This window comes from Thamnophis elegans, chromosome 5 (assembly GCF_009769535.1).
Source record: "Thamnophis elegans isolate rThaEle1 chromosome 5, rThaEle1.pri, whole genome shotgun sequence".
Classification (NCBI taxonomy): domain Eukaryota; kingdom Metazoa; phylum Chordata; class Lepidosauria; order Squamata; family Colubridae; genus Thamnophis; species Thamnophis elegans.
Genome location: NC_045545.1, coordinates 34389217 through 34399942, shown reverse-complemented (window position 1 = coordinate 34399942; position 10726 = coordinate 34389217). Strand labels below are relative to the sequence as shown.

General features: G+C 38.4%; 1 protein-coding gene across 1 annotated transcript in view; it reads left to right on the top strand.

Annotated features, from left to right (window-relative positions):
- Positions 1–552: 552 nt before the first annotated feature.
- RNF11 (ring finger protein 11) overlaps positions 553–10726 on the top strand; it is a 37371-nt gene continuing 27197 nt past the window's right edge. Inside the window, exon 1 of the mRNA XM_032218157.1 lies at positions 553–1092. Coding sequence (XP_032074048.1) covers positions 970–1092 — 123 coding nt within the window. The 5' untranslated portion in view covers positions 553–969. The remainder of the gene's footprint in view (positions 1093–10726) is intronic.

Here is a 10726-nt window from a genome sequence, read left to right as displayed (position 1 = left end):
AAAGGATGTGCCTAAAAACCCACATTTTTAGGGGGTTTTTTTATACATCCAAGTCTTCACAAGAAAACCAACAAATATATGATTTTACAATACAATGTGCTTATTTACCCAAATCCAATTGAATTATATGAAGGCAAGTAATGTAACAGCTTTAACCTTGATTAGTCAGAAAGAAACTAGTAATACTGCAATGTTAACTAGAAACCACATTGGAATGAATTGTGCTTTTGAGTAAATATGCAAAGCATTAAGCTTTTTACTCTGTCTGAAATATGTGCAGTCGTTTTAACAAAAACGTGCCAGAAGTTTTAGGATGTGCAATGCCCCCAAAATGAACATACAACTTGAGGCCCTATTTTAACTAAAAAATTAATCCGTGATCTATTACTGTATGAGGGAAGGAATACCTCTCTCGACCCAAACTTCAGAAATCTAGATCCTGGGGTGCCCGTTCCCTTTGGCTCGAAGGGAAGATGGGATTTAAGCATGTGGTGAGCCAAAGCAGGCCGTAGCAGCGGCTGGAATCGATGCAGGAGGAGGAGCTAGAGAGGCCTGGCTGACAAAGCTCGCTGCGTAGACGGCTGGTGACCAGGAAGAAGAACGCCGCTTTAGGCTCGGAGGAAACGGGCTCTGTATACCTGGACGCCTCCTCCTCCCAACTCCCAGAGGTCCAGAGTAGCTCTGGACTGAGGCCCTGATGATGCCCGAGGGCTGAAGCCTCTCCGATTCTTTCCTGCTGCTCTTTCGGTGCTCGAGCGGTAATTGGGCATTCTGGCGGAAGGCGAGAAAGGGATGGTCACTCCCTGAGGCGAGCGGATAAGCAGCTTAGGTCTGGTAGGGAGCTGGCATGAGCTTCCAGTATCGGGTTGCTGCTGCTCGGGGAAGGCCGAGGGAGAGCCGCCGCTGTTGCCTGGAGCTGCCGTTGTGTTTCTGAGAAGGAGAAGGCCCCCCTACTTCCCTTTGGGGAAGATGGGAAATTGCTTGAAGTCGCCCACTTCGGATGATATTTCCCTGCTGCACGAGTCCCAATCGGACAGGGCCAGCTACGGGGATGGGACCGAACAGGATCAGGAGCCGCCGCCGCCATATCAGGTATTGCGAGAAACCGAGAAGGAGCCGGTCCCGGTTGGGGCTGGATAGGAGAATCAAATTCAGCGAGGGGGAATTTTCTAACGGGGTAGCTGAATTGATCCGTTGCAACAAGAACGGGAAAGGGGGTCTCGTAGCATCATAAGGCTCGAAGGTAACTGTGGCGGGAGGGGGGGAGAATAGCTTGAACGCCTGTAGGGCATATATTGATTCATCCCAGATTCATCGGGAAGGGAAACATAAATTACAGTCGCTAATGGGCCGAAGCAAAATTTCCATCCCTTGATTTCGTAGGTGTGAGTGTTTGCCTTTAAAAATAAAAGTCTGTTGCCTTGCCGGTTTGGAGTAAATAGCCACCGATGAGCAAACAAAAGTAGGGGGTTTCCTTTCACATATGGTTACCAGTAGCAGTAGTCTATTCCTGAGGCCTGAAATTTGACATCTGGCCAGATCTCGCTCATCTAAACCTCCTCTTCCAATCTGGTGGAGGAGACCTACTTTCTTTCCTCCCTCCCATCCTCATTTGCTTTTCAGTACTGTATTAAAAATTTAAGTATTCAAAATTCTGTTTGTGGTTTTTATAGCTCTTTAAAGACAAAATATTTTGGAATTCAGCTTTTAATATTAAGTCAGAGAATTTTATTTCCAAGTAGTATAATCAAGATTGCACTTAATTGATTATAACATTTGATTGATTTGGTATTTAATACTAGGAATTACTAATTGTCATTTCAGAAATATTTTTCTTTATCTGGGTCATAAAAGGAGGTTCTAGTTTTTCAGCCAGGGCAGCTTCCTTTGTTTCTACACAGAATGACATCACTGTCTGGTGTTGCTTCCTTCTTATTGCCTTGTTAAACCAATAACAGTGTGTGTGTGTGTGTGTGTATGAGAGAGAGAGAGAGAGTGGGGGGGGATCCTTTTTTAGGCTTTTGAAATTTATAATTTGTAAAGCGGTTTCTGTGGCAATATGCCTTATTTCCTTTGTTATAACTCTCACTAAGCATAGGAAATAAACATTTTGTTCTTGATTTTCTACCATTCTCTTAACATGTTCTGTTTTTTTCTTCTCTTATTATTCATTATAACTTTCCCCCCCATTCTTGGAATACATGACTAATGGGTGGATTGGGTCAAACAAGTGATAGCTGGAATTCTGCTGAAGTTAGAGGCAGAGGGTACGAAGGCAATTTTCACAATCAAAGCTGTCTGCCGCTCATCTTCCTCCTTAAAAATTGCTATGGAAGTGGAGGGGCACTGCTGAGAAACATGAAACATGAAGAGAACTGTAAAAGGTGTCAAGTTTGTGAAGATTGCTTCTCTGTTTCATTGTACTTAGCGGAGACCCTCTATTTTAATCCTGGAGTTTTAATGACCAATCTACTGTAGTCATTTCTGACCTGATTAGTTAACAGCACTGCAAGTTCATTTCCTTTAAACCTCCTTTTAAAGGATAAATGCAAAATGGTGTATTATTTTAGGTTCAGTCCTTGGTGAAAATCAGTAAATATATTCTGAAAATCTAAGCAGTAATGCTTAGAGATTTTATTAAAGATTTATGAAGACTTGATTTATTCTCAATGCTTGCTTATTTTTTCAGGATATGGGATAAATGTTTTCTTGGGAAACTATTGATGAGCTACCAGTCTTCAGAGGTGAATAAATATATACTCAGAATCCTGTTGAGTTCAGTGAGTTAAATTTCCAAGTAAGTATGCATATGATTGCAGCCCTTATATATTTCTTACAGAGTCTTGCATAATGCTACTGCTAAGAACAGTAGTCAGTGTCCAGTGAAATTACTCATGCATGTACAAAACTTTGTGCATTTGATGTTCATCATTTATTTCCACCTAACGGAGTGATCACTAAACCACATTTAAGCTACTAAGTTTGTATTTTGCTGCATGTGTATACTTGGCATGCGTTTGTGGTACACTAGGTCAATTAATCTACAATCCATCCATTTCTATTTCATCAAGGTGTAAAAAATATTTCAAGAAGATTAGATTATAGTAAACAAATTACAGCAAGCATTGAATTCTTGCTTAATGCAATGAATTAATTTTAAATGCTAATGCTTAAGTATACAATGGCTACAATTGATTTGTTTATTTGAGTAATTTGACAGATAAATGAAAGAATGATGACTGATATATAGTACTGTGGACTCTAACACTACACTTCCACTTCTATGCATGTTTAGTTAGAAGTAAATGTTGTTTGTAGCCCAGATCTGGTAGTTTCAGATATATGCCTTCATAACTCTGTCATTTTGCACAGTTACTGGAAATAGATGTTAATGAAAACAGCAGAACTTTCTTCCATAGTAATATGCACAGGATTGTGTTATTTTAGAGCAATTCTTGTGCATTTTAACTTGAATAAATCTTTTTTAACTCAACTTGTGCATTGGATAGCTATGGCTGCAATCATATACATATCAAACTTATTAAAAATAATTTGCAGGTAAACATACATAGGAATGGGATGAATAGCTGCATGGAAATAATGTAAATGTTAATAAGATCAATGCTAACTTGGATTAAATATATTAAGTATTGTATTCTAAGACAAAAACATTGCATATCTTTGAGAGAGTTTTATAGCTTTAAAAAACAATGAGCGGGGGTGCTGACATTTATAAAAAGATTTTTTTTAGCATTGCCAACATTGTAACAGCTACCAACAGGCAGAATATCAAAGTATGTTATTTTCAAAAGTGCACATTTCAGGGCATATTACTAATATAAACTGAGCATTTGTATTTATACTAAAAATAAGGTCTATGTCATTCAAAACTCTAGTATTTAGAATTCATTTTAAAAAACAATATAAAAGGATTCTTATTCGTGTTCCTTTTTTATAAAATATAAATTTAGTATGCAAAGCTTCATAGACAATTTTATACTAGCAATGGAGAAAATACATAAACGCAGTACATATTTACTCACAATTAAATTGTAAATTTATAAGTAAATCTTCTGTTAGAATTAGAATTGCTTCCTAGTGAGTTAGCCTATCCAATAGGATTTGAGTACAGCTTGGATTGCTGCTTTGAATTATTTCTGAATTTTGCTTTTAATTCATTTTTTTGTTTTATTGTTGATATTTTTTATGCTACTTTAGAATTATAACAATGAGCATTTCATTGAGCATATGACAATGAGAAATGAAGCATTTCAAAATTTTCAGAATTTAATCCTATCCTTTTCCCCCCCTTATTGTGATCCACATAAAACTCACTGTATTTATAATCTAGAAATGAGTAACAAATAACTACAAAAACAAAGCACAGAAATCCTTCCAGCTATTTATGGGCTTGACATCTGCAGAATCAGATTAATCTCTATCACTACTTAATTAAATTATGCTGAAAGTAAGTAAAGTAAGTAAAATCTTTATTATGGTCAAAGACCAGCAATACACATTAGTTTTTACACTATGTTAAAAAAATACTAACATTAAAATATAATTAAAAAGTATTTACATTAAAAGTGGATAATAGCATAATTGTCCAAAGATTGTTAAAGGTATGTCCAGATAATTGGTACAAGATGGTACTATACTTCTGTAGCCATTTTTTTTCTTATGGACATTGCAGCAGCACAGAACTTTGCCACCGCATACGGGGTAACCGGGTTAGTGTCCTGGAGGAGAAAGCCTAGATAAAAATGGTCTGCCCTCCCTGGCAATCTCTCTAATAAGGGGAGAATATGTGCAGACCTACAAGCTCTGTATAGCTCGCAGTGTAATAGAACACGTGAATCATCTTCCACTTCTCCTTTACCACATATACAAACGCGTTCTGCTATAGGTGTTCTCTTATACCTGCCCTGGAGGAGTGCTGAAGGAAGAATGTTAAATCTGGCTCTGAAGAAAGCTATTCTTTGTTTTGGGGAGATCAGGTCATTTAGATATCTTGCCGATTCCCACACACCCTGTTTAATTCTGTCCCTACTGTGGAGAGGCAACCTATTTAGTTCTTCTTGGAACTCCATGTCCCTCATTCTATTAATTACTACTTGCTTTGCTTGCTCAAAGCCTAGGGACATTAAGAATAATGGTGAGAGCCCATAAGAGCCCAGTTTGTGATCAATTGCCTGTTTCCAGGGGGATGGGAAATTGTCAGTCAACACTAGTGGGGACAGTCCCTCTGGAAAGAAATGCATTTTAAGCCAATAAATGATCATCATCTTCCAGGCTCTTACCTGAATTTGAGGCATGCCTGTCTCAATTCTTAACTGGACATTTGGAGTTCCATTGGGTGCAGCTAAGATGGCTCGCAGGAATTTAGTTTGTATGGTTTCTAGCGAGTCTCTCTTTGCAAGGATTCCTGATTGTGCCCCATAAAGAATTTGTGCCAATGTTTTGGCCTCAAAAAGTTTTAAGGCAGCAGGTACTAACTGACCTCCACCTGTATAAAAGAAATGTTTGATTGCAATTGAGGAACTAATGCCTACTTGCAATGTGTGATCCAGGTGTGCCTTCCATGTCCCTAGTGAGTGGAAAACCACACCAAGGTATCTAAATGTTTTAACTAAACTGTATCCTTCTATTTGCCAGGAGTATTGGCTTGGTCTTTTAGCAAAAACTAAAATTTTTGATTTATCGAAGTTAAGGACCAGCTTGTTTTACCTGCAATAGCCGACTGTTGCCCTAATTGCTCTCTTCAGTCCTATGGGGGTTTGAAATGATAGTGGCATGCTGAAAGTAAATATCATAAATGAATATAAGATACAAGATAATGCATTTTCAAAATCTAGCCATCATCAGACCTTTGACAAATATGGAGAGAAGATGTAGTTCATTCTGATTTTCTTCTCTTTACCTATTCCATCTAGCCCAAGAGAAAAGAATGTTGTGAATGTTTGGATACATTGCTGCACACATGCTTTTGTATTTTTATTTCCTTTGTCCCTTACAATGTTGGTAGTGGGTTTTTTGGGGTGTGTGTGTGTATTTATTTGTTTGTTTTTCTGCTTCACTTGTGATCAAGTCTTTAGAACTTTCAACCCGAGGATACAAGATCTATAAGAGGTCTTGTTGTTTATACATTAGCATATGAGCATGGGAGCTGCTGGGACTCAATATAATTTCATCTTGTTCATACATTAATACAGGTCCCCCAATCCCCGAGCTGTGGCCCACAACTGGTCCTTGAGCCTTTCGGAACTAGGCCGCAGAAATGGTGGGCAAGCAATTAGCAAATGGAACTGTGCATGCACTTGCCTGGCACATTCCCTCTCCCACCACCCCACCGGTCCACAGACAGGTTGGAGAATTCTGCATCAGTGGGTCACCAAGAAAGTTATTTTTCTAAACATCAGATAGGTCATCTTCCAGGATTTTAAAAATTATTAGCTCTGTTTCCTGCTTGGTGGTGTCCATCTACCTTGTTTAAAGCCTCTTCTATCCATTTTTGTAATGTTGCTTGTAACAAAGCTGCAGTATTCATAAATGATATTAAAGGACTTTTTGGTCTATCTATAAATGATGTCCTTTTGGTGGTCAGTTTTAAAGGAATGTTTCGGACTTCTTCCTCATGTCATTTGTTGACATGCTCTAGATTTCCTAGTGCTGTTATCTGTGGCATCTCTGGTGACTCAAGAAGAAAATCAGCTGAGTAAGAAGTATTTTTCATTTTTACCATCATCTCGTGTTATTTTGGCCATGTTTTCTAAACTTAAGTATATAGTTTTTTTTCTTTTTTGTAGCAAAAGGAGCAATACAGACATTCTGAAAGACAGTTTTGAATAATCTCATCCTTGAAGACTAAATTTAGAAAAATCTGAACATTGCTAAAACACAATCTCCGTTTTTAAGAGTTTCAATGGGGTCTTCCATGCCAATAAAATCCTCTCATTGCCATATCAGGCAGGAATTCAAGTAACTCTTTCCAAGTTTAGATGGAAGGACAGTCAGCGTCTAATACACACTGAACGAGGAGGCTTGAATTGCTTTTTTATTATGCTATTTCCTTTGTATTCTTCATTATTGTCGGAAGCATCACACTTGTAGGTAAGAAGAAGATTCATGAATTTTGAAATGAGTTTTGAAATCGTCTGTCTTGTTCCTGTTTTCCTCTGCTGTTGTGCCTCATCTTAGATTATTTTGATTAGAGCTCAGAGACTTCAGGAATGGGTAGCATTCAAATAAAGTAAATTAATAAATAAATAGGTATGCATCAGGGGTGGGTTATGGCACGCTTTACTGCCAGTTTGCTCATGTGCGCGCTTTGTGCACACGCATGCACAATTAAATTAAAATTGTTCTGCACATGCACAGAACTCAAAAATAAGATGGCAACGGTGGCGACCAGTGAACTGGTTTGAGGGCGTAGCCTGGGTCACTGCCGGTTCCAGCGACCCAGGCTGCCATACCACTATAGGTTCTGCCGAAATGGGCCACACCAGTAGGAACCCCGTTCAGCCCAGTTCATATAGACAGTAGATATTCTGAATAGAAACAAGGAATATAATAAGATCAGCCGAATTTTAATCATGCAGATTATTTTTACCATGCTCTGCTGGCCCATTTTGTTTAATCTGTTTTCCATCCAACTTTCTAACTACTGGCAATCATTTTCAGAAAATATAATAATTACCAGCTGGATACCTGTTCTCTGCTAGGAAATAAATGATCGGGCTTGCTAAACTGACACAGTTTGAAAATTAATGAGTAGTCATGATTGGCTTCTCCTCTTCCCTTCTCTCCCTCAGGCTTGCCCCACAGAAGCCTCTCCTCTCTCCCCTTCTCTCTCTCAGGCTTGTTCCACAGGAGCATCTCCTCTAGTATCCCCCTTCTCTCCCTCAGGTTGGTCCCACAGAGGCCTCTCCTCTCCTAATCCCCTTCTCTCCCTCAGGCTGGCTCCACAGAGGCCTCTCCTATCTTATCCCCTTCTCTCCCTCAGGCTAACTCCTTAGCATCACAGCATTTTTCAGATGGGGAGGGAGAGTAGAATATCTAAATTCCCAGCCCACAGGCCGGATGAGTCACATGTTGGCCATGCCCACGTGTTCTTTTCAGGTTGGGAGGGGGAGTAGAACGTCTAACTCAGTATAGTCAACCTTGTCCCTACCGCCCACTAGTGGGCATTCCAGCTTTCATGGTGGGCGATAGGGGTTTGCTGTAACTCTGCTTTATAAATTTTATAAAGTAAAGTTACTTCTCTACTTTATAAATCACCATTACTGTGGAACCGGTGGGCGGTTAGAAAATTTTACTACTAACAGAGTTACAAAAGTGGGCGGTAGGTACAAAAAGGTTGACTACACCTGGTCTAACTCCTTAGCATCAGAGCATGTTAATAATAATATAAGAAATACTAATGATCTGATGGTCATTTTGAAAAATCCTTTCTTAGTGAGCACCTAGAAGTCAAGAGGAACATATGTGCCAAATTTCAAGCTTGTAGGCTTTACGATTCTGGAGATTTCATGATGATGCGTGAGTGGTATTTCACACACACACCACACACACATTACTGCTGCAAATTTTACATCTTAGTAGTTTTCTTAGTGACAGATATGCAGAATATTAAGCTGTTGTCATATAAAGGATACCTATATGAAGCAATGGTAAACCTATGAAGTCACTTACAATATTATAACACTTTGGTTTTCTGCAAGATGCTAAAGGGAGAAAAGACGCTTCAACTTTCAATTAATTTAAATGCGAGTATAGGATCTAAACTACCAATAGTGAAAAAAACATTATTTTTATAATGGTTTTCCTTCCAAATTATTTGGAGGAAAAGATATTTATTTATTATTTGCACATATCTTAAAATTATTTAAATATTAAGTAAATGTAATTAGAATATTGATTTCAACAAAAAGCTTCAAGCATTAATAAATATTAAGTGACATATTTCCTGGTTCAGTGCAGAAAATGGCTTTGAGTAATCTCTGCAAACCAGACATTTTTCAGACATAATGACTGGGAATTTGAGGAATTGTAGTCTCATTACATCTGGAGGACACCCAATTTGGTGAAAGCTGATCTTGAAAACCTTTCCCAGAGGGACATGTTGGCAAAAAGTGCTTTAATAGGTAAATTTTAAATTTAAAAATCTAGTGATAAGTTTCAAATGTAATGGGAAAGTTTCATGTTAGTTTAAGACAGGATTTGGTAACCTTAAAGACTCAAAGAGCCTCGAAGGTCCTAACCGGAAGCTCCTCGTTCAGTTCTGGAGTCGACCGGAAGTCTGGTTCACCCACCATAGAATTTCCTCCTAATGTGGCATCCTTTTTCATCTACCTGTCTTAACCAAAAGCCCTGTCAATTGTAGAACCAACCGGCAACAGGGAGCCACAGCAGAGCTCCACAGCTTCGGGTTTCCGACCCCAGGTTTAAGAAATAAGAAATCTCTCCTATCAATTCAACACTTGGAGTATGATGATGTGAGCCATTTTGTTTGAAAATAACATGTTTCCTGTGGCAGGACTAACAACTCTCTGTCAAGCCAAGTTCCTCTTGAATCATTGGGTGACTACACAAGACTAGACTACACTCTCTTCTTTTTTAAGATCATCACCATTTTCGTCTTTGAAAAGTACTTTATTACTTTGATCCATAATTGGCTGGATTCACGCGACTATGTACTGGCCTAATTAAAATGGCTGTCCTCCCTTACCTGCTACCATCCATACATTAGCAGGTTAGTTCTTCAAACTGAATATCTTAAGTTCATTGTGGGCCCACTTTGCCTTCAATGTTATCTCAGGACACCATGATACATAATTTAGTTGCATCTCAACTGTTGTAAGATATTGTATGTAAGATTGTTTTGAGATTCTGCTGGTACAGAATGCTGTGGCTAGTTTCCTGATGGGACAATGTATAGAAAGCATGTGATTCCCTTGTTACACCAGTTACTAGTTATTGGTCCAGAGTAATACCTTCAACTCTTCTGGGAAAGCATCTCAGGACAATAAGATATCAGATCTCCCACTGAGAGGATGGAGAATGAGGCCCTTACAAGGGGAGATCCTGGGGATGTTCTTTTCCATAAATACTCATAAACAAGCTACAAATTACACTGTTTAATGACTGAGTGTTGAATAAATAGCTCCCACTAACATCAGTGTTAGGATTTATAAGAGAGAACATTTCTTCCTTTCTGTCTGTCTGATCAAAATTAGTGTAGCAGGGCTTTGTAATATTGAAGCCACCATTGCCACAGGATGAATTCCTCTGCTCCAAAGATTATTTTTCCTGTGGCCCAGAAAAAATTACAACAGTAATTCTCTCTCAAGAATCATTTTGCATCATGAAAAATCATTCCCTCTCTCTCAGCTCATGTCACTGGATTGTTGTGGAGAAACTAGGAGGAGGAAGGAGCATTAAGTATTAGATAAGTTATTTGTAAAGTAATAACAGTGGGATAAACCCCTAATAAGAATAAATCATTTTCTCCTCCTTGATAAAAATAAATTTATTATGAAGTTACAATTAAGTTTTTTCTATGAGCAATGAGGATATGATTTAAAATCATACTCAGGTGATGAACCAATGTCCCATTTAATTGTCAGATGTGTTGTCTTGAATTATGTTGAGATAGCATTTGATATCATTGATTTGTTGGATCCAATTTACTTATACTTTGGCAATTACATGCAAGGTTACATCACTT